The sequence below is a fragment of the Panthera tigris genome, chromosome A3 (assembly GCF_018350195.1).
Source record: "Panthera tigris isolate Pti1 chromosome A3, P.tigris_Pti1_mat1.1, whole genome shotgun sequence".
Classification (NCBI taxonomy): Eukaryota; Metazoa; Chordata; class Mammalia; order Carnivora; family Felidae; genus Panthera; species Panthera tigris.
Genome location: NC_056662.1, coordinates 38966247 through 38993929, shown reverse-complemented (window position 1 = coordinate 38993929; position 27683 = coordinate 38966247). Strand labels below are relative to the sequence as shown.

The 27683-nt window shown below is 38.6% G+C and overlaps 1 protein-coding gene across 4 annotated transcripts; it reads right to left on the bottom strand.

The window, feature by feature from the left end:
* Positions 1–414: 414 nt before the first annotated feature.
* NDUFAF5 (NADH:ubiquinone oxidoreductase complex assembly factor 5) lies at positions 415–27672 on the bottom strand. Of its 4 annotated transcripts, none has more exons than XM_007086804.3 (11): positions 27319–27672; positions 24624–24664; positions 22513–22576; positions 19875–19922; positions 18455–18558; positions 16531–16570; positions 13158–13355; positions 7985–8045; positions 1140–1223; positions 705–787; positions 415–530 (listed from the first exon to the last, which is right to left on the bottom strand). In XM_007086804.3, the coding sequence occupies exons 1-11, from the start codon at positions 27538–27540 to the stop codon at positions 438–440; spliced, it is 1038 nt and encodes a 345-aa protein (XP_007086866.1). In that variant the 5' UTR covers positions 27541–27672; the 3' UTR covers positions 415–437. The 4 variants fall into 4 exon arrangements, 1 of the variants encoding a protein (XP_007086866.1); XR_006215596.1 differs by lacking the exons at positions 415–530; positions 705–787 and adding exons at positions 3178–3274; positions 3998–4058 and having other exon boundaries at positions 1142–1223; XR_006215597.1 differs by lacking the exons at positions 415–530; positions 705–787 and adding exons at positions 3178–3274; positions 3998–4058 and having other exon boundaries at positions 1161–1234.
* Between the last annotated feature and the right edge of the window lie 11 nt (positions 27673–27683).

Here is a 27683-nt window from a genome sequence, read left to right as displayed (position 1 = left end):
CTGAATCTGCAAATAAGGCACTCAAATCACTAGGTGACAGTATCCGTCTGAAAACAGAAACCACGTAAAACTGAAATGATTACTACATGTAGATGTAGCATGAGGTTATTCTAATTACTAGAAGTCTGACAGTACATCACTTATAGATTGCTTTCCCCCCTACCCCCCAGAGAGAGCATGAGCGGGGAGAGGGGCAGAGGGAAAGAGAAACAGAATCTTAAGTAGGCTCCAACACCCAGTGTGGAACCTACGTGGGGCTCAATCTCATGCCTGTGAGATCATGACCTGAGCCAAAATCAAGAGGCAGACAATTCACTGACCGAGCCACCCAGGCACCCCACTTATAGACTTCCTGCTGCAAAATGTAGTAATTTTAGACGTGAAAATTATCCATCTCTGATGAAAATTCTGGACTACATTAACACTGGATAAAATATTTATTGTGATTTTTTCTCCTGTGACATAAGATTATTTATTTTTCCCAGCTCTCCAAATGACACAGTTGCTGAACCTCTTTCAGCTGGTTGGGCCTGAAAATAATGAAAGATTAAAGATATTAGAAATAGATAAATACAGAGCTCTAAATTAAATCCCTTAATGCCATCATGTATTTTTTTAAATCCCCCACCCTATGTAAATAAAAAATTGAAACTAAATAGAAACATGAACCCACTAAGAAAAGTGATTTATCTTAATAACATTACCTGTGAATCATGGTATTTCCATCCTATCATGTAATAGATTTGATACGTGGCAGGTACTGAACCATCCTCATTTCCGTACATTTCTATAAAGACAAATAATATTAAAATCTGAAAAAATGGAAGTAGGAAAAGAAAATCTGCTCAATGAAAGGTCGTGTCCTTCAAAGAGAAATGGATACTGGGATACTGGGAAGACGCTGAAAATGCTTCATGTGAAAAACCCTCAACACTGAGAAGCTGACAGTTATGAACACAGTAAGGGCTGTTTGGAAAAAGGATATGGAACTACAGGATCTGTGTTCTGAAAGGAAGGACGAGAAATCTGACGAGGCCTTTACAGGAAAGGAAAAAGCACTGGCAACTCGAAGGGGCAAACATGGCAGGGCATGGGTTCCCCAGTGAGGCACGGGGGGAAAGGATGCTCAGCTCCCTTACCTCCATACACCGCTGCAGCCGCCAGCATCGTGTCTCGGTGCAGCAGGGCTTTTCTATTCCAAGCACAGTTACTCTCACCCATACCTAAAAATACACTACAGACAGTTTTAGATAATACCGCCAAAAGCATGAGCCACTCACAACACACATTTAACCTCTTCTCACCCAACACCATACCCATCCCCATTCTCTAAAACAGACTATAGCTAGGCTTCTTAGTGACTCTAAGGCCAAACAAAGTACTTGAAGATTATGGATAGTAAAACCAGTGAAGAAGTCAACTTTCAGGAGGAAGGCCCCATAAGCATGCTTTACTTGCCAGCAGTGGTCTAAAGCGGGCCAGCTGGGTAAGAGTAAGGCAACTGGCCCTCCAGGTGAGTCACCAGGAATTGGCAAGTACGTATTCAAAGATGCCACATTTTATGCCCCTTTTATAGCTGCTCTTCAGAGGAGGACAGGGCACTGACTGCTACAATGGCTCACTCCTTCTAAGCCACAGATGTCTGCCTGACCATGAAACTTGGGAGAGGGCTTTGAGACTCATTAGATAGTACTAGAACTACGAGGTGTAGGAAAAACTTATGTGCATTCTTTTCAGGGCACTTTTCTTAATGTTTCAAAATTTAGATTTCTTTCCTTCAAGTTGATAGCTAAAAGCTAGGATTACTACTCTTGTACTGTTCATTAACAATTAATGCTGTATATTTGATTTTTTATGCACGTGTTTAAACAAAATAAATTTGAAAGGCCACATTTTAAACTAGTCCACAAAATCAACACAAATTTCAAAAGTAAAAATCCTTCATGTTTATTTTCTATATACTATGCAATCACAAATCAGTTCTTACTTTTGTTTTTCTACTTTCACAAAAATAAAACAATAAAATTCCCAATATCAGTTATTTTTAAAGGTTAAAAATAATAATAATCTTCCAAGTTTTCAATGGCCTTATTAAAAACAATCAACATATCAGCTGTAATAAATGAACCTTTTTCTTCTCTCCAATCCCAAAAGGTTCCTACTATTTCTTAAAGTAATGAATCTCTGATACTAAAAGCAATGTCCAGTGCCCTGTCAGTACAACAGCCCCAATTCATGAAGAAGAACATACAAACTAACAGATTAATCATCATGAAGCAAAAAGTGGATGTTACTCCGTCACAAAGCAGCTAGAAGATCTTAGACCAATTGCTTTGGGTCTTCAAGGTGGCCATAGTAGATGATCTCTAAAGGCTTCTAGGGCTAACATCATAGACCCATTACATAATCTAATTTAAAAACATTCTCACATTGTATCAGCCAGATCAAGTGACCAGAGGTAAACTGGGAGATGGACTGGGAGGGTCTATTGCTGCTGATGGCTGTGCTGCTTTCACTTCTGTTCACCTTCCCAGTGCTGTGACTTACACATTATATGTAGGCAATGCCAGTGGAAATCAGGTTTATTTAATGTAAATACTTAATATACTACGACGGAGGGGCCAAGGAAGGAGAAAAATACTTAATATGCTAGAAATTCTAAAATGCCTTCTAAATAATTGGTATTACAGACACTAACATTATTATGCACAATGTTCTGATATGGAAATTCAAGAGTACTACTGCATAACATAGCAACTCTGCTTCCAGGGCAGCGCCCCCTGCCTCACGAGACAAGTAAACCACCATACCCACCTTCCTTTCTCCTAGAGGAAGCAGTTCAGTGATGCGGGGCAGAAAGTCTAGACTGTAAGATCATCATCCCAGTTCTGAGCCTTAAGGGATCTCGGGCAAAGTTACTTAACTCTAATTAAACTCAGTTTTATCATCTTCAAAATGGAATGCTAGCACTTCAATGTGTCATGGTAGACCACCTGGGAAACACTTTTAGGGACTTCTGACCAGCTCTGTGCTTTGGGACAACAGAAAAATCCAGGAAGCAGGTGTTTAAGACTCTCACAGTGTTTTTAAGGTTAAGTTCAACTGCTTGCATAAAAATCGAATTTTATGCTTTAGGAGTATTGTCTTAAAAAACACAACAACAAAAACTGAACTTACCTTAAAACTACTGTGAAAGCCTCCAAAACTTTTCATGCATTCATCAGCTGATACACAACTTGTTTTGTAAAATTAGGTCAACATTCTGGACTTTTTTCTGTGAATTAATAATAACAGCAGCTTAAATGAGAAATACTACAACCATCAAAAAAATGCAACAATATAAAATATCGAAAACGAATTTGAAGGTAACACCATCTTCCAGTAGGCAAAGCGGCACACCTGGAAGTAGTCACCCAAGCTCCCCACCTCCTCCCTTCATTCTTGGACCACTCTCCTTCCCATCTCAGCTGCCTCTGACCTTTTAAAGGCAGAGTGGTTGAGAATTTGGGATCTGAGGCTGCTACAATGGACTTAAACCCTGGCTCTAGCATTTACAATGTATCACCTGGGGCAAGTTATTTAATTTCTCATGTGTAACAAGAGAGATGAACCATGCTAGCTCTAGTCTTACCTTCCTCATAGAGTATGCCTTATAAACAAGGCTGGAGGGTGAGCTTTTTAAATTTTTTAATGTTTATTTATTTTTGAGAGAGAGAAAGACAAAGAGAGAGAGAGAGAGAGAGAGAGACAGTGTGAGTGGGTGAGGGGCAGAGAGAGAGGGAGACAGAGACTCCGAAGCAGTCCCCAGGCTCTGAGCTGTCAGCACAGAGCCCGACATGGGGCTCGAACTCGTGAACTGTGAGATCATAACCTGAGCCGAAGTTGGACGTTTAACCGACTGAGCCACCCAGGCGTCCCTGGAAGATGAGCTTTTTAACACACTGATCTGATGGTCTCTCCTCTGCATGAAATTCTCCCCACACACTACCAGGCTCACCTGATAAAATCTAGAAGCCTCTGGTGGACTATTCTTCATCATTTCCCATCATCTCTCCATTCTACATATTCAAGCAAAACAGAATTACTGTGGAGTTTCTTAATTAGGAAAGTGAAGGAAGTGTGTTTTCCTCTTGCATTTCCATTTTACACAGACCATTTCCGTGGCCTGGAAGGCGATGCCCCAAATGCCCAAACCTGCACCCACCCATCCACTCTCCTGGCAAACTCATTTTAGCTTAGGTCCTGTCTCTTCTACAAAAGTACCCCTGACTCCCTAAGCAGATTTAGGGATTCCATTTTTCCATACTTTAAAACACAATGGTCTCATTTTATAGTTAAATGCCTAGGTCTGTCTCTCTATCTGTGTCTCTACCAGAGCACAGGCTCCCCGAGATAAGGAACTATGTATTTTCATCACTGACTCAATAGCTGGCACATGGTAGATGTTCAGTAAATGGTAAGTGAATGAACATAATATCAACCAGTTAATGTTCATATCTACTTTGTTAAATATCACTTTTATAAGTTATCTTTGGATAATACTTCTTAATCCTCCTAAGGATAAGAGAATCAAAGATTAAAATATACGATTTATGTACAAGACTGTACAGCAAAAATTAAAGCAGCACTGGCAAAAGCCTCTTAAGGTAAATATTAGGCAAGAGGTCCTCAAAATATATGACCTATTTAAAACTCTGGGGGGAAGCAGTGACTACCAACTGGGTAGCAGCATCGGGCAACCTTCTGAGAGGGCTGGAAATGTTCTAGTCCTTGTCTGGATAGTGAATAAAAATATGAGTAACTATACAGTCGAGATGAGAGCATTTTACTATGTTAGATTTAATGGAAAAAAATGCACGCAGATCAAGTAGGCAGTATTGGACTTTGGATTCCAGATCCCGTGTGACCACAGACAAGACACTTAACTTCACAATGTCTCCATTTGCCAATCTGTAAAATTAGGATATCAGAAAACTTCACAGAACCGCACCCAGCACAGAGTAACTTCTGTATTTTTAAATCAGTGGGCAGTAACCTTTTCCAACTGATACATCTAATTTCTAGTCTCTCTTGCTTCTCTCTTAAAATGAATCATGAGCACAGTATTTATTATATAGCAGAATAAAAGTAAATGCTGCATTTGAGAAATATTTTTATCATTAGAGTCTGAATGATACATCATCAGCCCACCACCAACACTCAAGCCTTTGAGATGAAGGAGCCCTATGATTACATCATGGGGAGCCAAGTGCTTGAGGCAGTGCTTGGGAGGGGATGTGTGATTTATACTGGTCCCCTGTCATCTTAGGCATGCATGCTATAGGCTACCAATCCCTGTATTAAATTATAATGAACGAAGAGTGACTCTAATAGTAAGTTTTCAGCTACATATCTTTCCCCTTGTAAAGCCATCAGAAGTCCCATTCCCAGAGGAGGCTGGATGATGGGTAAAATGAACTGTGTTACAAATGGGTAGACAAAAGCAGTAGTAGAGTCAGGTAAGAGAGTGCCAGAGCAAGAGTCTGGCATCTAATTCTGCCACTAACAGACAAGTGTCCCCTTGGGACTAATATTCCTCACTTATAATCTAGGGATACACTAGTTAGCAGAGGACTACTGAGAGAACTGCAACAACATGTCAGAACAACTATAAATCTGTAAACAACTGCAAGCTACTTATCCTTACAATTCTCTTGCTTAAATCATCTTCTCATTTTTCAGGATCTGATTAAAGTGCCCGTAGGTAAGCAGAGTTCTGGTTTCAAAGATTAAAAGTTTTTAATTGCTTCAGCTTCTCTCATTCATCAAAACTGCCTATGCCGATTGTGTAATAAAAAGCCAAAGCTCACGATTTCTTAGGCAAGTTGAAGCTTTCCTTGGAGAAAAGCAGTTCTCCAGAAGCACCCTCAGTGGCAGATATGTATGTCTGCCTACCTTATCTATTTCGGGATGCAGAGATAGGGTTTGTATCCTTGTTGCTCCTCAAAGCCTCCTCCAGGCCATTACCCCTCTAACTTGTTAAAAACCGTTGCTCTGCTGAGACCTGCACTATTTAGCCATCCCTCTTTCCCACTCTTGCTTGCTGTCAGACTCCCAGTCCTTCTCCTCAATAATCTGAGGGTTTGGCACCTGGTTCAGCTCCTGTCTGTACCCCAAATCCTGCCATGACCCTGGGTGACCTCATTGCTAATAATCACCAGTACCATGGTCTTTAAGATATTTTAGTCCACTCCCCCACTAATGGTTCTCCATTACTCTGCCTCTGCCATCACATCTGTAACATGTCCAGACATGTCCCTCTTCTGTAGTCACTGTACATTAGGTTCCTGAAGGATCAGCATCTGGCTGTGTTCTCTTCTCACTTCATGGCCTCATCCCAGGCAAGTGCTTCAAATACCACCAATTCACAAATGACTCATATTTTAACCAGGCAATTGCCTCCTCTAAACCACATATCCACACACCAACCACCTACTTGACATCTCCTCTTAGATATTTCACAAGCACTTCAAACCCAAAATAGTCACGTGTGAACTTAAGAGGTGTCCCTGTCCATACTTGGTCTTCTACTGTTTCCTCTATCAAGGAAGGGGCACCATCTCTCTGGTTATGTGAGCCAGAAACTCAGCAGTTGTGTTTGAAATAGCTCTCTCCACTCACCCACATGTAATCCATCAGCAAGGACTGTCAAATTTACCTCCTAATTATCTCTAGAATCCATTTACTTCTCTGTCTCCACTGCTACCACCTTAGTCCAAATCACCATCATTTCTATTTTTTTTAATATTTATTTTGAGGGGGGGAGAGAGAGAGAGCACATGTGAGCAGGGGGAGGGGCAGAGAGGAGAGAGACAATCCCAAGCAGACTCCATGCTGTCATCTCACAAACCGTGAGATCATAAACTGAGCCAAAATCAAGAGTCAGACGCATAACTCACTGGGCCACCCAGGCACATCCACCATCATTTCTTAATAATCTTTATAGCAATGAGTCTCTCTCAACCAGTTTATCTGCCAGTCCATTTTCTTTCAAAATGCAAATCTGGCATCATGACTTCCCTTTACCTCCCCTCCATTAAAATGCCTCAAGGGGTGCCTGGGTGGCTTAGTCGGTTAGGCATCCGACTCTTGATCTCGGCTCAGGCCATGATCTCAGGGTTCGTGAGTTCAAGCCCCACGTCAGATTCTGTGCTGACAGCACAGAGTCTGCTTGGGATTCTGTCTCTCCTTGTTTCTGCCCCTCCCCTGCTGTGCTGTCTCTCTCAAAATAAATAAATAAACAAAAAAAATTTTTTTTAAATGCCTCAAGGGGCATTTTAAGATAAAGACAAATAAATCATCTCAACAGGGACTGTAAGGCCCCCGTTTACTCACCAATTTCATTATTTAATTCTCTTTTCATTCCCTGTACTCTAGCCAAATACCCTTTCAGTACTTGCCATGCTCTTTCTTGCCCCAGAGTCTTTGTACATGTTGTTCTCCCAGCCTGTGACCTACTGCCGTGCCCCTCTTCACCTAGTTAACTCATTTTCATTTTCTAGAGCACAACACCACTTCCTCAGACAAGACTTCATTGACTCTCTCAGACAAGGACTTACCCTTTTTACAAATCCCACTCGTACACTAACCCAACTACCCGCTTTCTTGTGCCTGGATCCAGGCTGCCAACTGTTGCTGGAGAAAATCACCGATATGCTCTACCAGCCTCAGGTGTATGCTTCAAGAAAGTCCCACCATCATTTTATGGGCAGTCATAGCACTCTGCACCCCAATTTGTGGCTCTTACCAGAATTCTAATTTAACATTTATCTTCATGGCAGTTGTGTGATGTCTGCCTCACCCATTTTATTTTATAAGCTCCATGAAGATAGTCTGCTTTCTCCTCACCAATCTATCCCTAGTGGTTAGCCCCTGTGCCCGTCAAGAATCTCTTCTCGAAATATGACTCTCAAATGGAATCTAAACATTCTTTAAAGTGCCTTACCTTGTAAATCTTCCATCAATTCAAACATCCCAGGATAGTTAACTTGAATTTCATCAGTATCCTATTTAAAAAGAAAAAGGAATATTCATTTGACATATATCACTAAACCCAGATTTAAAAACAGGTCATAGAAATTACCCAGAACAATGTTTCATGGTAAACAGAAACTTTTTTTTACAATATTCTTCACAGATGTCATCTGGTTTATGCTTGTTTTTTGTTTTTTTTTTTTCAACGTTTTTTATTTATTATTTTTTGGGACAGAGAGAGACAGAGCATGAACGAGGGAGGGGCAGAGAGAGAGGGAGACACAGAATCGGAAACAGGCTCCAGGCTCCGAGCCATCAGCCCAGAGCCTGACGCGGGGCTCGAACTCACGGACCGCGAGATCTTGACCTGGCTGAAGTCGGACGCTTAACCGACTGCGCCACCCAGGCGCCCCTATGCTTGTTTTATGAAAAGGTCAAATTACAGAATAATCCGTCACTATTCTAAGAGAAATTTTCCTAACACTCCATCAACTGGTTCCAGGTCTCTCCCTGGGAAGAACACAGAAAAAGTGTTTTGTATCTGCAAACCATCGCCCTCTTCAAGTTTCTGAAAACTCCTCCAGGACATTGTAATTTTTTAGGGGGAGGGGTTAGTCCTCTGGACAAAATTTATAGATTTATAGATCTTTACACATCCTTACTGCATTGCTCTATACGTAGTCAATATCAATCTCCTAAAATGTGGCACCAGAATCAAGCCAAATAGGGTCATCTCTCAAGATGTCTTCAATCTACCTCTAGCAATGCAGTCATACTGCAATGGCTCACTTGAATGTCAGGCACACCACTGACACAAAGTTTATTTCTCAAATGGACTTCTGGGACATTATGTCCCATTCTCTCTGAAGCTTGATACACAAGTTTACTACTGACTGGTACAGTGGCAGAAGAGTACTGATGTTCCCCAAATGTCCGGTGCTCCTTGATACTTCCCAGACCCTGAAAGACATTTTTTTCTGGTCAAAGAAGAGAGCAAGGTAATAGAGAACTAATGATCCTTTTCCAAGCCATCCCTTTTGCTGTGGTAACCTCAGAAGATGCAAGAGCCAGATGGCACAACCATGGGATAGAGATGGGCTGCCCAATCAGCACAGGGCTGTAATGTGATAAAAACCTGTGTAAGCATGAAGGTATAGGAGTTTGTCTATATTGGGAATTAGCCCCCAAATACAGGACTCATGCTTTTTTTTTTTTTTTTTTTTTTCAAGTTTAGTATAACGCAGCATATATCTCAAACTTCAACTTATTTGCACTAATCACTTTGGAGTGTCATTTTTTGTGTTTTGTCATTCTATTTAATGTGTTAATTATTCCTGCCAATTTTGGACTTTAACATTACACAGAATTAAGTACACAGCCCAAAAGAACACTTATCAAAAACATCCACTCTAATTCCTAGAGAAATGCAAAACAAAAGAACATTTTTTTTAACCTCAGAAATAGAAAACAAAGTACAAGCAAGAGTTCACATATACTGTTGATGGGGCATATAAATTGATGTTACTTTTAGAGAATCATTTGACCCTATCTGTCAAAATTTCAATGTACAGATCTCTGACCCAGCAATTCCATTGCCAGAAATTAACCTGGAGATATGCCAAGATTATGTGAAAGGATATTCACTGCAGCATTGTTTGAAATAGCAACAAAACAAAACAAAAAACTAACTGGAAACAATCTAAATGTCTATTAATAGAGAACTGGCTATATAAATTGTATCTATTTAATGAAATACTATACAGTTGGTTAAAAAAAAAAGCGGTAGATACGGTGGATACGTGTAGGGGGAGATCTCGTAAGATACACTATTGACTAAAAAACCTCAAAGAGTGCTTATAAGAAAAAAAGCAACGGAGTGTATAATTTATTTTTTTTAAATGTTTATTTATTCTTGAGAAAGAAAGGGTGAGTAGGGGAGAGGCAGAGAGAGAGAGGGAGACACAGAATCTGAAGCACACTCCAGGCTCTGAGCTGTTAGCACAGAGCCTGACGCAGGGCTTGAACTCAAAAACCGTGAGATCATGACCTGAGCTAAAGCCGGACACTTAACCAAATGAGCCACCCAGGTGCCCCAACAGAGTGTACATATGGTTGCATATGTAGGTTTAAATGACATAATTGTATTGTGGCCTATGATGAAAAATTGTTCTGAAAGTGTATACAAGACAACAAAGATCATCTTTGGGGTGAGTGACCAAGTATCTGAAGTTAGGAAAAGGAGACTTCTTTCCACTTTAGACCTGCTGTGTTTATCTCATTCTCTTTATACATTTTTTTTACTTCCTTTTTCTTGCTAACATATGCATGATCATGTTGTATGTGCACTTTTTAATAACACCATCTCTGGGTAGTCAATTTCTTCTCTATATTTTTCTACATTGAGAAACTATTTTATGAGATCATAAGATTAAAAAAAAAATTCCTTCCAGCCTGATACCTAGCCATTAAGCAATATCCTTTGAAAACAATCTTTCAATGAAACTAAAAGCATTATCTCCGTCTCAATCAAAAGAATACAATAGCTTTGTCAAAGTCCTTATTCAAATTAAGATGGACCATATCTGTAGTTTTCTCCTAATATATTATTATATTAAACTGGCAACTCTAAAAGGAAATGAGCCTCATTCAGAATGTCAACTAACTCTGAAAATAATTCACTAAGAAAGTCATATAAAGGTAAACAGGCAATACTGATTTAACTTGAAAATAAAAATCCATCACAGTGTAAAAATAATATACCTAATGTTGTATGCAATATAAAACTGTGTAGCTGATTATATATAAAAGCTTTGGGGGATGGGATTTTTAGAAAATGAATTATGATATAATGTTAATACCGCACATTAGAGACAGTGTATGTTTCTCAAGGAACAAATTTGGATAGATTATTAAATCAGCAACTCTCTTAATTTTATAAACCATAAAGAAGATTCCACACCAGTATTTTTGTATTATCTTAGTGTTTGAGTTATTCAGCTCATTTTTCAGAGAAGAATATAGAGGGTATTTCCGTAATAGATTTCCCAATTAACAGAAGTGTAGGATTTTAAATGCTTTAATGTTAGGTTAAACATTTCTGGTAGAAATCTTTCTAAAATACACAATCCACTTTACGACCATACAAAACCACAAGGCAGCACACTTTTGGGGGCCCACAAAGTCAGAATTATTCTTAAAATAATACTAAGATGCTATTTGGCTTTTTCACCTCTCAGCCTCTCACGAGTACAACAGATTCTTCGTAAGTTACATGATATGTGACATTCTAATAGACAGTCTCATGACTGCAGAAGCAGACATGAGAATCTAGTGCTCTTTTATCATGCCATACATTAAAGAAATTTGTAAAAATGAAAAGCAATGATATTCTTCTAATTTATTTTCTTTGGGAAAATAGTTTCTTTCTCCCCCAACAAAACACAAGTTATTTATGATAACATATAATAGGCAGACTATTGTTAGTTTTAAACATATTATTAAATACCAAAATTCAGTTTCCATTTCTAATATGGTTAATATTGATAGATATAACCCACATAACAAAAACTCTCTAAGGTCCTCAATAATTTTAAGTGTGTAGCGAGGTCCTAGGACCAAAATTTTGAAAACCGTTACTCTCAGGAGAGAGCTAAGATTTGGGAGATTAAGGGCAAATGACAGACTATCACTTTATCTGCACAGTTTAATGTTTAAAATGTATGTATTACTACTTACATAATTAAAAAATATACAGTGATCCCTCTATGTACAATTGCCAGTGTTTGCTTTAATTACAAAGCAGAACCCTCACATGAGGCAGAGCTATCCCATTTCCAGCTGCCAACATCTCAGAATGCAGTATCTTCTGACTCAGGCCATTAACAGTTTACATAAGACACAGCTGTACAGCTGTGAAATCCTGAAAGTTGCTGTCATTTCCTAATGTACTGTCTCTTCCCTTCCCTTGAAGCACCTTTCCAACTTCAGAGACCCTACTGGTCTAATGCCCCATGCTTTCTACCAAAGCAAGGAAGGACAGGGCAATCTATTTTTGGTTGGTTGATTTTATGAAAAATATTCACATTAAATCTCCTTAAACAGTTATTTCAATCTTAAATCTATCATCAATGAGAAATCTTTGTCAAGAAATTCCTATGTCCTCCAGGAAAGAGATGTGTCTAGACCTGAGCAGTTAGGAAAATCATAACAAGTCTACTCAACCGATATCTGGAGGCAGCAATGACATCCTTTAGAATGACTCTGCTAATGAAAGGAGCTGGAAGGGGGCAACCACTGTCTTTCCACATGACTCCTAGTTGGAAGCCTAGGATGGCAAAGTGCAAGGAGTATGGGTGGGGGAGAGAGGAAGGCAGGAGCAAATATTTACTTAGCATCTACTATGGTCAAGGCACTTCACACCCTTTATCTTAATACTAACATCCAACCTCAGGTGAGAAACATTTGAATTTTTAAAAAAATAATGAATGTTCAGAGACGTGAAGTAACCCCCCACCCCCTGATTCCCCTACCTAGTAACAGGGCAAAGTAAGGAACCAAATTATAACTGTCAGACACCAATGCCCTGTAGCATCACTGTACTGTGCTGACTCTGTATTTCTTCTAACAGCCTACAGGTCCTCTTTCCAGATCTCTCCAGCCCTAATGGAGTACAGCCCCCTTTCCTACATTCTCTACCCTGGATCATGAATAAAGATACCTTCATTTCTGCCTTGTGTGGCACTATTTCAGTTGAGGGCTAGTGGGAGATGCAACAGTACAAGTGCTCCTGTACCTCCCCTTTTCCCAATCACCTAAAATGTTCCCTCATATTACACGTTACTCTAGATCTGAAGATTCTAATGCACTGGAATAACAGGTCTTAGAAAATAACCTCCTTGTTAACTAAGGTTTGGGTTTTTTTGAGCTATTTTATTTATTCAGGTAACAAGTACTAAAAATTTTATGTTTGTACCTGTGTCAGTCAAGATATGTTTATATAAACTAAATTTAAAAAGAGAAAAAATGCCAAAACCTTTCCATAATACCATCAATACCTATAATTTTCTATCTTTAAGATGAGAAGTTCTTTCTGAACTGTGTGATTAATGGGATAATGAGAATTAATCAACTCTCTTGATAGTTACCACAGTCAGTGTATTAAAGCCAGCTCTCCCAAGCAGATGTCCTAGGTCACTGACAGCAGTGAAAGGAGAAACATGTGGAGAAAATCCTCCTTCCCTTTCTGTTTCTGCTAACTGTAACGAACACCGAAGTTCATAGAGTGTGTCGCCTCCAAACATTGCACCAATAAACACTCCATCTGGTTTTAAAACATAATGAATCTGTAATAAACACAAGACAACAAAACTACTCAAAATTTTATATAAAAAATTATTAAAAGGATAAAAATACGTTAAAAGAATAAATACATGGTGTCTGAATCAATATTTTTACGATTACCATTCTTATTTAATCAGAAAAGTTAATAAATAATATCTAAGGCATCCAGGTCAGAGAAGCACTGTAGAATAATATTACTGTAAAGATAGACAATAATTTATTGGTAGCATTAATACCTATTGATATTAATAATTAGTTGATAGCATTAATACCTACAAAATATGTTCTGTTTTCAACTTTTCTAATAGACATATATTACTTTTGTAACTATTTTAAGTTTATTTACTTATTTTCAGAGAGAGAGCACGTGAGTGAGCACACATGTGGGAGAGGAGCAGAAAGAGAAGGGGAGAATCCTAAGCAGGCTCAGTGCTGTCAGTACAGAGCCTGACTCAGGGTCGGTTCCACAAACTGTGAGATCATGACCTGAGACGAAATCAAGAGTTGGGTACTTAACCGACTGAACCACTCAGGCACCCCACAGTTACTTTTATAATCATAAAAATACTGAAAGAAAAAAAGTTTAAAGTGCGATAGATTGCGAAAATCACAAACCTCTATCTGTGCCCTTTAAATGTCACTTTGTAACAACTCCCATCAAAAGACAAAGTCTACTTCCCCTCTCCCTGAATCTGGGACAGCCTCGTGACTTGCTGTGGCCAAAAGAATGCAGTGCAACTGACAGTGTGCCAGTGTCACACCAAGGTCTGAGATGGCCTTACAGGATTCCCTGTGCTGCCACCATGTCATAAACAAGCCTGAATGAGCTAGCCTGGTAAGGGATAAGAGATAGGAGGAGCAGATCTCAGTCAGGCATTCCAGCTATGGCCATTCTTGACCAGCCAGCTTCAGGACAATCTAGCAGCTGATCACAGACACATGCGTAAGCCTGGCCAGACCCAGAAGTATTTCCTAACTAAGGCCAACCCAAATTCCAAGCCCACCAGATCATGAACTAAGTAAACTGTTGTTTTAAACCACTAAGTTGGAATAGCCTATTATGCAAAAAAGCTAATTTAAACAGAAAGTTTTATGATTCACAACATTAACCTAGTCAAATATTAGTTTCCTGTAATGAGAAGTAACTAACTCATTTTCCAGCTTTGAAACAAAAACAACTTTTAATTGACAACTTAAGCAAAACAGTGGTTGGAATGGATTCCAGAACCACAAATGTTTACTCACTGACTCTTAGAATTACCATCCATAAATAGATTTGACTCTATTCTCAACAATGAGGAACATTACAGGAAAGGGTTGATTCTGAAGTAAACCCCAAAATCACAGTAGGCTCTGCTAATCAAAGTACCCATCTTAAATTTATATTTAATGTATCATGAAACAATTACAAAACAGTATACAAGTAAACCAACTGTAAAATCTTTGCTTTCTTACCCTCTGCCCCTTTGGTGTTGCTTCCTTCTCTTGTCGCCTAGCAAGTATCAAAGATTCCCTCCTCAGCTCCCTGCAGCTTCTCTCTACTTCAGAGGGCTTATCAATTCCCATGGATTTCACATGGATGACTTCCCAATCACTATCTTTAGACTGGACATCTTCCCAGAAATGTGCTAAACTCATTTTCATCTGCCTGTGCCATGGACATTTGTCTCTTGGCACTCACCCTCCCAACACAACCAACGAATACATAACACTTATTCTCAAACCCACTCCCCTCTCCAACTGCCTATTTCTGTCAATTACTATTTTCCATTCTCTTTATCTGATCATTACCAATCCTTCCCCTACTTTTACTAATCATTTTCCCAGGCATCCAGATTCAAAACTTTAAGGTTGGATCTTCAGATACAACCAGCCAAATAGTTGACTCCTCCTTTACAGGAGTCCCAAATAGTCTCTATTCCTGTTAATTCCTGCTACTGCCACCTAGCTTTAGTTTCTCTCATGCCTGGATGACAGAAGAAGCCTCTTTAATTGAACCAACTTCTGGCATCAGTTTTCCAACTAGCAAAATGAAAACATCTTACAGAGTTATTTATTTAACAAATATAAAACAAGGCACAGTGATTGGCAAACAGTATGTGCTTACGATATGGAAGTTATCCTGCCCATCAACCTTTTAATTATGTTATTTTCCTCTTCAAAATTCTCCAGTGGCTCTGAACTGCATAAGGAATGAACTCTAAATTCCTTAATCTGTTACCCAAGTCTTCCTAAATTTGGTCCCAACATACCTCATTTCCCAATACTAAACTAATCTCCAAAAAGGCTCCCTCTCTGTCCTTTCATCCTCGTGAGGCTGTTCTACCTCCCCCCATCCTGTGATTCTGCCTTCCCACCCCAAATCTGACCTATGCTCCAAGGCCCTGCTCAAGTAATTCCCTCTTCCTGAAACTTTCCTCGGCTACTCCATGGCCCAGTGATTTCCCTCCTCTGAACACAATGCTCTTTACTCACCAGTTCACTGATAAATGCCAAGCAACAAATGTACCTCACACTCTCTAAGTGTAAGGTGTAGGGAAGATATAAATAAAAACAAATAGGTTCCTACCCACAGAAAAAACTTACAGACAATTAAGAAAAGGAACCCGCACAGAAAATGTCTTATATCAATGTGATGTCAATACTATTCAAAGTTATTTTGGACAATATATAAGCTTTTGTAAATATTTAAAACACTTCATAATTAGATTCATTGAATTCCTAGGCAAGGGGGAGTCACCCACTGTACTTCTTCATCATTTCATTTCATTTCATTCTATTCTGAGAGACAGCATGAGCAGGGGAGAGGGGAGAGAGAGAGAGACAGAAAGACAGAAAGAGAGACAGAGAGAATCCCAAGCAGGCTCTGCGCTGTCAGCCCAGAGCCCGATATGGGGCTTGATTTCACGAACCGCAAGATCACAACCTAAGCAGAAATCAAGAGTCAGACGCTTAACCGACTGAGACACCCAGGTGCTCACCCAATGTACTTCTCAATATGCCAAAGGGCATCAGGTGTATTTGGCCCATAGAAGATAATAAATACTTGATTTACTTTCATTTCCAATCATCAGAAGTATAAAATGGAAAACATCTGGAAGTTTCTAGTAAAAACAGAAATATTTAGAAGTTTCTAATAATAACACAGCCTATTGGAGTCAACATTAAGTTTCTTACCTGTTCAAGTGCTCTAGGAAGGTCATTCACCCAGTGTAAACTAGAATATGAAAACATATTTGCTTTAGCTTAATTCATATAATTAGTGTAATTATCACTCATATAAAGAAAAGCCACAAAAAAAGTTGTTAATTTTGAAGTCTGAAACTGCATATCAAAATTCACTGATTATTTTCATGTAAGTTTTAAAGCAAAGAATATTCCCAGGGGAAAACCTTCCTTCTGTCACACTAGAAAATGTGACAGTACTATAATACTATAAAGTATTTAAAACTTAATTTAGGAAATCTCTTCCATTTTCTTTTGCCTCTATTCACCGTCTCCTAGTGTGTGGTGATATGTGATGGCAAGAATCAGTCTCTGTAGAGTATGGTCACACTATCTTGACTAAGGTGGCATCCTCTTATGCTGACTTCCAGGATAGCACTGAATGCCCATTTCAAACCATACTGTGTTAAGCTCACATTTATCTTTCATAATGTTGTCTAACAATTATTAGATACTTTAAAAATTAAGAAGGTCATACCATATCATAAGGTCTATCATACTTATGGGGAAACTGAAAGCAATGGAATTAGGCACTAGCAAACAGCAAGCAGAGGAGCTAAAACTCACATTCAGACTCCCTGCCCAGGGCTGTTTTCCTTAGACCAACATTCTCTGTAATATTTTTCATTTCATGATAGAACGCAAATAGTTTTCTAAATTTGTTTAGCATATCTTAAGAAGCAGGGAAGAGATTATAAACTCACTGAAGAAAACAGCAAGAGTGCAACTCTCCCAATTTGTCTGGGGCTGAGAGATTCCTGGGACATAAGCCTTTTCAGTGTTAACACTGGCAAAGTCTTGGGTGACTGGTCACCCTAAAAACAGCTATCAAAAGGGCTGTGCTGACATGAAGAGCATGTTGAATCTTTGAAAGAAAATATGACTATAAAACAAGACAGGGGAAGTAAGAATATTTTATTTTGGGGGCACCCGGCTGGCTCAGTTGGTGGAGCATCTGTGAGTTCAAGCCCCCCAGGAGGTACAGAGATTACTGGAAACAAACAAACAAAAAAAAGCCTTAAAAAAAAGGAATATTTAATTTCTCTATTAGACTCTGAGTTCTTTGAGGGCAGGATCTCTGTCTGGGTTCATTTTTGTATTCCCCAAAAGAATCTAGCTCAGAGCCTAGTATATTATAATCTATTCAATAAGTATTTATATATTTATGTAATAAATGTGGAGGGCCACAGTAGGAAGCACAAATGGAAAAAAAATAACCTTCGGGACTATATTTCTGTGTGGAAGAAAAACTGATGTTGAAGGAAATACTAGCTTTTCCCTATTTGCCAGAATGAGTTTGTAAGGGCTCTAACGTTTGAATATTGGAGCCAGTATATTCTTTACAACTCCTGCCTCCATTAATATTGATACTAAGTAACGTGTATTAGGAAGGAAAATCCTTCTATCATAGATTAGCTTTAGCAAGCTGAAAAAAGTTGGGGAGAAAAAAGTTAAGATACTATATCATATTATCTCCACTAGGGAGTATATAATTTATAATTCTTTACCAAAGAAATCTTATTGTTTATAAACCAAGAAAACTGGTTTGTGACTTTAAAAAAGGTTATTAAGAATTTACTCCGGGGTGCCTGGATGGCTCAGTAGGTTGGGCAGCCAACTTTTGATTTCCACTCAGGTCATGACCTCACTGTGGGATTGAGCCCTGTGTTGGCTTCACGCTAATAGCACAGAGCCTACTTGGGATTCTCTCTCCCTTTCTCTCCGTCTCTTCCCCACCTCAAAATAAATAAACATTATAAAAAAAAAAAAACTTGCTCTATTAGCTATTTTACTTATCTCATAACAATTAAAATTTTATAGTACGAATTACCTATTTAAAACATACATTTTGAAGAAGTACAAACAGATTACCAACCTTAAGCTGCTAACTACCAGGTCAAATGTATTTTCTCTGAAGGGAAGGAACTCTTCATCAGCTAAAACACTGACAGTAGGGATTTCCATTTCTAAGGTATTTTTCTAGTGATTAAAAAATAAACACATTCATATAGAATGTCAATTACTAACACAATCATTATTTAAGTCAACGTTATATTTATTTGGCAGTTTCTATCCCTTTTAAAACCAGAGTCACAGAGAAGCTCAAGAAGTGTTTCTTAAATGACACAAACTGGCTAGTTGGAAAAACATAAACAGGATCCTATCTCACACTAAAACAAATCTCAGAAGGCTGAAAGTTTCAGTGGCATAACTTAAGCCATAAAAGTAATAGACGAAAATAGGGGTGAACATTTTCATACTCTAGGTGGAAACATTTTAAGCAAGCATAACTCAAAAGCCAGAAACTATAAAGGAAAAGACTAATCTACATGATGATAAACGAATCAAAAACTTCTAAAAACCCATAAACAATGTAAACAACACACTTTGGGAAATATTTACAACACAGATGATGAAATTAATATCCCCCAAAAACAAACTCTTACAAACTCCCCACAATAAGAACATGCTAAGGCAACAATGCAGGTACAGGCACATCACAAAATTACTTACAAATTCACAAATTAAGAAATACCAATAGCCAAAAGACATCAACAGCTGGTTGGCTGCATTCATAATCAAAGTGCAAATAAAAATATCAGTAAGATTCTACTTTCTGCCTATTAAACTGACAAAGACAGAATCCATTGGCTCAGTGCTGCCAAACAGGAGAAAAAAGTGCTTTCACACAATATTATATCTTTCTAATGGCAGTCTGGAGATGTATATAAAAATTTTAAAGATGAACATTGATGAGTTCATAAATTCCACTACTAGGAATTTATTCCCAGAGAGAAAAATAAATCAAATGTACAAAGTTTCTTTGTATAAGGATGTTCTTCCCAGTGTTGGTTATTAAGAAACTAGAAATGTAACTGTCCTTCAATAGAAATTTAGCCAAATAAACCATGGAATATTCTTATATTAGAATACTATCTGGTCATTTTAAAAGGTGGAATTTGTATGTATGTATATCATTCATTGATATAAAAGAATGATATCCTGTGAAAAGCACGGCATGTTATCATTATATCATTTGTATAAAATTGTAGAGATAGCTATACATCTGCAAAGGTGGAGACCCAAATGTCAACAGTGGTTGTCCCTGAATGGTGGGGACCAGGGGTGATATTTTCTTCTCCTTTATATTTCCTCCATTGTCTAATTTTTTTATGTGTTATATTTATAATCAGAAAAAAACCAATAAAGCTATTTTCATTTTGAAGGAAATAAAAATAAAGAACTAAAAATAAAACCAAGAGATCAGAAATCAATAGTGTTAGAAAGCTACCTACCAACGCATTTTCTGCAATGTCTACTTGGAAGAACTTTCCAACAGTTTCCTGCAATGGAATAAAATTAATTAGATAATACAAAACAAAAGCCTACTAACAAAACAAAATAACTACTGAAATTGCTCAAGGAGAAAGTGATAATTCGTAGGTAAATTTTTAGCTTTGTAAGGGTATTTTCCTGCAGTAAAACCAGTATAGTACACAACTAGCTTTAATAACACATAGTAAGTTACACAGATTTAAATTTAAACAACCATGCCTATATTTAACACAGTTAACTATACTTAATAAAATATATAATCCAGGTGTGAGTAATCAACATCCTGAGTTTACTCCAGAGGATTAAGACTTATGTGTGCTGAGAACTGGTCCCCGCTCCTGGGCCACAGAAGTCCTGGATAGTTTTCCTCCCTCTTTTAGCTGTTCATTCAAAGAGTTTACACAGAGTAAAGAAAAGACTACTTGGGGGCGGGGGGGTGGGGTGTATAGGGGTTCGCTGGTTTCATTTTCCCTGTTTCATGTCTCCCCTCTTCTTTCCAAAAGGAAAAAGCACTGCACCACTTCTTTCCTAAGATTAACACTTTCCACTATGCTCTTTTCTATAGGATCCTGCTCCCTCCATCACCATCTCTATCAAATCTTTCATCTATCTCTTCTGTGTCTCTTTCCCTCACCTCGAAACAGTCATGAGCCTCCCAATCTGGAAAGATCTCCTCACCTCTAACTACCTTCTGGTTGTTCTGTCTGCAATCTGCAACTCTAATTCTCACCAATGTCTTTCTCCTTAATTCTTGATAATCTATTCCTACTCTCCCTGCTCATGCTATTTATAAAGATTACTAACAACCTAATCAACTACAACGGTGTGTCTCCTCTCAAGTCCTATTTCACTTGACCTGTCTGAAGTCCAGCTCTGTTGTAGTCCTCCCCTCCTCTGTTAAAGAAGCCAATCCTTTCCACTTCATGCACACCCCCTTCTTAAAGAACCTCCTGCCCACAACTTGAAAGGATACCCTATCATTACCTGGCCACTGCTGACTACCCAAGTGCAACTGCCAAGTGGCAGAGCTAAATTTGAAATCCCTATCTGCCCAAGTTCAAGGCAATGCTCTTAACCTCAACACCCCAATTCCAAGTACACATTTCCAACTACCTGTCAGACATTAACACTAATATAGTCCACTGTTACCTCAAACTCAGCAAATCTAAAACAGGAATAGCCTGTGCTCCTTGCCCCACCACATCCCCTGACTTTTTCCAGTCAGTGAGGGAATAACTTCAAAGTTACTTTGCATTTATTCATGTAATGTTCATTTAATAAATCTTCATTGTGTATTCTAGGTACTGGGAATTTAGCAGTGACCAAAAACAAGCAAGTCTATGGAGTTTACATTCCCTAAGAGAAAACAGACACCAAATAAACAAACACATCAGGTGCTAAAAAGTGCTGTGGAAACAAATAAGGCAAATACTCAGCGGAGAATGGGGACCTTATTTTATAGAATAGTCAGGGAGGGAATTTTTGATGAGGGGTCATTTAAGCAAAGACCTGAAAGAGGCGAGGAAGTAAGCCGCACAGATATCTTAGGGAAGAACGCAAGAACAACTATAATGCAAAGCCCTGGCCAGTTTGAGAGTCAGTGAGAAGGTCAGGATTGCTGAAAAGTAAGGAATGAGGGGAAGGAAATGAGGTCAGGGACATGTTAGGGAGCCAGATCACTGAGGGCCTTATGGATTAAGACTGGCTTATTACTGAGTTAGATAAGAAGCCAAAAGTTCTGAGCAGAAGACTGGCAATGAACTGACCTGTGCTTTAAAAGGATTACTTTGCTGTGAGAATGGACTACTGGGGGCAAAGGCAGAAGCAGGGAGGTCATTAAGGGGCTACTGCAGTGTAGACCAATATAATAGTGAAAGTGGTAAGAAGTAGTAGTTAGGGCTATATTTTGAAATCCAAATAAAATTTGCTGATGGATTCAATGTGGGAGGGGAGGACACAAGAAGAATCAATGAATAAGTTTTCTGGCCTGAGCACTGTTTGTGTTTGTGGAGCCTCTCACAACCCCCTCCCACCACCCCTGCCCAAGTGTATGCTTTTTCGAAGTAGATTTTACACAGAAAGCCCACTTTAATTGGTGTCCAACACAGTATCATATATACAGGGGTTAAAACAATAAATGTCTTTATGTTCTGAATTAGAAAATGCAAAATAAAATGGTATAAGCCTTAATAATGGCTACTTATAAATACACAAAGATTTCTAATCAAATGATAAAATATTTTTCCCAGCTAAAAAATTAGTTCAATCACATTTTCCAAATGAATGTCGATCTGATTTTAATTTGAAGTATCAAAAACATCTGCACAGAATGGGAATGAAGAGCAACATATCTTACATAGACTTAAACTATAGGTAGGAATCACTGTATAAAATGGATTAAAAAAAAAAAAGAAAAGCCACTTTAAGAAAAAATACTTAAGAGGAGACACAAAACAACTATTGATTTGCCATTAAAAAAAAAAACTTGGCAATTTTGATATAATCAAAATCTAAATATGATACAAGCTGAATTAAGGAAGACTTTAAGATTAGCCAATTTTATTTCTTAAAGTAAATTAAGTCATTGAATAGATATACCTTATTCAAATGCTGTGCTATGTAACCTCTTCCACAACCAACATCCAAAGCAAGGGAAAATTTTCTAAAAAGTAGACACAGAAGTTATGATTTGTCTGTAATAACAGTCCATAAAACAGTTATTAAGAAGTAATTTTTCTTAAATAAAAACATATTAATGAATACAACTTTCAAAAAGTTATATTATCTGCCTTTTCTGCCTCACCTCACAAGCTATTTCTACCAGAGAACATATTGAAAGAGCAAGTCTGTCTGGTACAGACATTCACAGGACCCCACAGTTAACCAGCTTTCCATGAGGCTGCTCCAAGATATGAATTCAAAGAACAAATTTGGTAGGAGTATTTTAATTTGATAATATATCCAAATAAAGAATGAAGAGACGCTAATGTAAATTAACATGAAAATATCTGCATACTTATTTAGAACTTACTAATTATCTTTTTCTCAAATTTGTTGAGGCAACAGGTGACTTAAAATCATCATGTAAAATATCATGAACTATTAATATGTTAAGCTAAACACAAAACAAAACACCAACTAAATAGTAGCTAACTTTTACTGAAATCTTACCAGATTCAAAGCAATGTGCTATGTGCTCAAAGTAACTCAACCCAAGGTCACTCAACTAATAAGCAGCAGTCAGAACTTGAATTCAGTTAGTTTGAATCCTGAACCCAAATTACTACCCCTATGCTATGTTGTCTTCTCTAAATAAATGTCATACTAAACCACACCAGTTAACACATCTAAGTGTAGGCCATCCACAGGTTTAAGAAAAATTTGTGACAAGAAAACTTAAAATTGCATCCATTAATAACATATTTTCTATTGGAACCAAAAGAGTCCTTTTCCAATTTCTGTCAAAAACCTATGTCAAAAATATAGAACACCAGTACACAATTGGAGAACTGGCGTGAGAAAGAACTGTTTATTTACAAAATGCTCACTATCTTGACTGTGAACACAGGCAGTGTGACATGCTGAAGTGCACAGCTTTGGGATGAGAAAGATGTGACTTAGAATTCTGGGCCAGCAATTTACTGGTTCTGTGACCATAGACAAGTGACTTAATCTTACTGAATCTGTTTCCCCATCCATAAAATGGAAAAGTTACTACCTCACTCGAGAGAATTTTATGAAATGGGGCATGGAAAGTATCTAGCGCAGTACAAATGCTCAACAAATGTTGGATATGAGTTGCTATTATTATCATAAGTTGTAACAGTATTAAGTGGACCTCAGATACCACAAATAAGACATTTAATAATCTGCGGGGCTAGTTTTTAAAAATCAACAAAAGATCAGGGTGGACAATATAAACTATACTTTGTAACAATAGAACATTACTTCAAGGACATTTACACTGGTACTTTTTTTTAGACTGGTATTTTTTAATGATTTAATTCTAAAGAGTTAATGTTAGTTTAAGACATGCCATAATCACAAGTCTCTCTGTAAACGATGTTTTGCTCAGTACTAAGGCATACTAAGACATACAAAGACTGTACAATCCATACTGACTTAGAAAATTCAATGTTTCATTTTTAATAAATGGCCTAAAATCCAAGCAAATGTAGAGAACTATTTGTTTCATTTCCTAATAAAACAGATGAAATGGGGGTAACTATTTGTAACAATGAAACACTTTTTCTTACCTTATGAAGTTAATTCATACCAAGATTCTAAGTAGCAAGAATATCTCTAAAAAATTACTGTTTTTGATTTTATAAAATTCCTTTTATAGACAAATGTAATAAATTCATCCCATGTTGGTGTAATTTAACCAACAATTTAACCGCAATGTTTTCATTAGTGGCTTTTGGCCAGATGAAATTGGATCAGTCATTCAGGCTCAGAGAGAAGCTAGGAGTTGTGCTTTTTTTTTTTTTGCAAGAATGAAATAAAAAGAAAACTTGTTCTCCTATATATTATATATATATATATATATATATATACACATATATAAAGGAGAGACTTAGAGCGTAACATTGAAAATCCTGGTAATAAATTCCTCTAGATTCTGCCATTCCATACATTAAGCTCTCAGCATTCAATCTCTTGAATTTCCAGTCAAAAAATTGTATTTTATTATGATAATCATCACTTACCTAGCTATGTCATATACGCGGTCTGCAATCCGACTTCCAACCTGAAGGATTACAAGCGGCAACAATGTGTATAAATCGAGTATGCATAACAGAGAAGCAACACTCTTTTTCCAGCATTCAACAATCCATAGGTTACTTATGTTTCAACATGCTGATAAGTACTTCTCCCTATCCCATTTTCAATCTGACCACAAATTATAAATAGGAACATAATTATTAAATTACCCTAGGAAACAGATTGAGGCAAATTACTTCAGAAGTCATTTTAATGAAATCAAGACTAGATATTCATGTATATGTATATATGTATTTGGCTGTAAGATCACAAGGATAAGAAGTAACAGGAGCATAACAGGTACATTATTGTCCACAGAAACCAGCATGAGACATATGAAAGTGAAAAAATATTGTTAGCTGGGGTTTATTACAGATCAATGTATAAGCAATCATGTAAAAACTTTATTACTTGAAAACTACTAAGAAATTCTGTGGAACTACTACACAGGTAAATTTTCTAAGCAACATGTGCAAATTAGAAAGTCAACCAAACCTGAAGAGACTGCACTTCCTGCTATTCTCCCCAATCCCACCCCAATCTAAAAGAGGTCATAAGGTTGGTGCCTCCTTATGCTACGCTAGCTTCATCTGGCAGGAATAAAGATGTGGGAGCCTAATATTCCTCACATTCCACTAATCCTTCATAAACACCCCAGAGTTTTTATTAGGACTTGGGAGTTCAGAATATATGCGTATTTGCTTTTGGGGGGAGAAGGGGAAGGAAAGAGGTACGGCAGAAGTCTTCTAGCAGGGTACACTTGGTGTATCATTCCCACTATGAATACTTTTTGTTTATGTTAAAAAGAACTCTCACACGCTTTATCTCATTTATTCTAGTCCTGTACATTGACAAGGCTTCAGTCAAGTTGTAATCTACATGCTTTGCTTGGAGAAGAGTGGTTAGAAATATACATCTTCTAAGTACATATCATTATGAACCCTAAAAAGAAACAGAGTCAATCACCTGGTCAGGCCAGGCTTGCACAGAGTTCTGTCCAAAGGAGCTCAAAAACTGTTTCCTGCTTTTCCTTGAAAGAGTTCATTATACTTAACTTCAATTTTGCTTCATCCCCAAAGAAACACTTTCTTAGGATGAACTTAGTGCTGCATATACAGAGAGCAGAAACCCATAGTTTCTAGTCCACGTGGACATAGGAAGAGGTCTTTTAAACCAGCACAAATCAGAGACCTTAATTTATCTTAATTAATTTTCCTAAACATAAAACGGATCCCATCGCTTCACTGCTTAAAACCACTCAACAGGCTTGCACTCCTCTAGAGCAGTTGACCAACAGAAAAGCAATGAAAGCCATATATTTAATTTTTAATTTTCTAGTGGCCACTTAAAAAAAATTAAATTTTTTTAATGTTTATTTATTTTTTTAAATTTTAATGTTTATTTATTTTTGAGACAGAGAGAGACAGAGCATGAACAGGGGACGGGCAGAGAGAGAGGGAGACACAGAAGCTGAAACAGGCTCCAGGCTCTGAGCGGTCAGCACAGAGCCCGACGCGGGGATCGAACTCACGGACCGTGAGATCATGATCCGAGCCGAAGTCGGACGCCCAACCGACCGAGTCACCCAGGCGCCCCAATGTTTATTTATTTTTGAGAGAGACAGAGTGCTAGCAGGGGGGTGGGGGTGCGGGGGAGCAGACAGACAGGGATACACAGAATCCAAAGCAGGCTCCAGGCTCTGAGCTGTCAGCACAGAGCCTGACGTGGAGCTTGAACCCATGAACCATGAGATCATGACCTGAGCCGAAGTCAGACGCCCGACAGACTGAGCAACCCGGGCACCCCTCTAATGGCCACATTCAAATAGTAAAAAGAAACAGCAGAAATTATTTTTAACATATTTTACTTAACCCAATATATCAAAACTATAATTTCAACACGTAATCAAGATAAAAAAAATTAATGAAATATTTTGCATCCTTTTTTCAGTCACTGAAATCCAGTGTATTTTACACTTAACAGCACATCTCAGTTGGACTAGCCACATTTCAAGTGCTCAATAGCCACATGGGGCCAGAGATCACCATACTGAATGGGCAGCTCAGATAGACAAGTAAATCCGAAGTCCTCATCTCTTACCGCCCTAATAACCCGAGTCCTCTCGGCCTGACCTCCTCTTCCACTCTCCTCTTCACGGAAGCTTCACTGGAGTCCTCAACAAGGTCCTTCCCGCCTCACGGACACTTGTCCTTCCCTTTGATTACAAGGCTACTCTCTCTCCAGATCTCCGCTTGCCTCATCATGTCCTCTGCCTGAGCGGCCTTCTCTGACCATCGGAGTCCTCACCCCACTTCACTTTAGTACCTCACCTTACTTTGGCTGAAATTACATTTCTTGTTCACCTACTCGCATAAGAATGAAACCCCCTGAGGGTAGCGGTCTTACTCTGCCCAGGACATACATGTACACAATTCAAGCGATATTTGCTGAGTGAGTGAGTGAGTGAATGAACAGCTTACAAATATCCCGGTCCACCCCTTCAGGGATTACAGTAGAGGCTCAGGCAGAACGGCTGCTCAAGGTCACACGTGATGTGGGGTCGGCTGGGGCTTGGCCGGAGCCCCCGGACTCGGAGCCAGAGCTCGGCGTCGCCCTTCTCCTGCTGCCGCGCGGACTCACCTCCTCCTTCAGATAGTCAAACTTCATGGGTTCGGGCTGCCGGGCGGCCCAGTTCTTCTGTTTTCTCTTCAAATCCCGGTCGAAGATATTTAGGGCTCTGGGCGAGGTGCTGCCCGGGGGAGAGACGCCGGAAGCAACCTTTCTAAGGCCGAGGTTCTTTGCTGGGACCCCAAACGCCAGAGGACTCCGCCGCCACAGACAGAGCACGCCTAACCGCAACATCTCCCCCGGTAAGCAGGCGCGTTTACGTTGCGCCTGCGCCACCGCGGCTCCGGCGCCTACGCTACGGGTCGCCGCAGAGGTAAAGGGAACGTAGTTTGGACCAGTTCTCTTGCCGTCCCGGAGGAGCGTCCCGCGGAGGACTC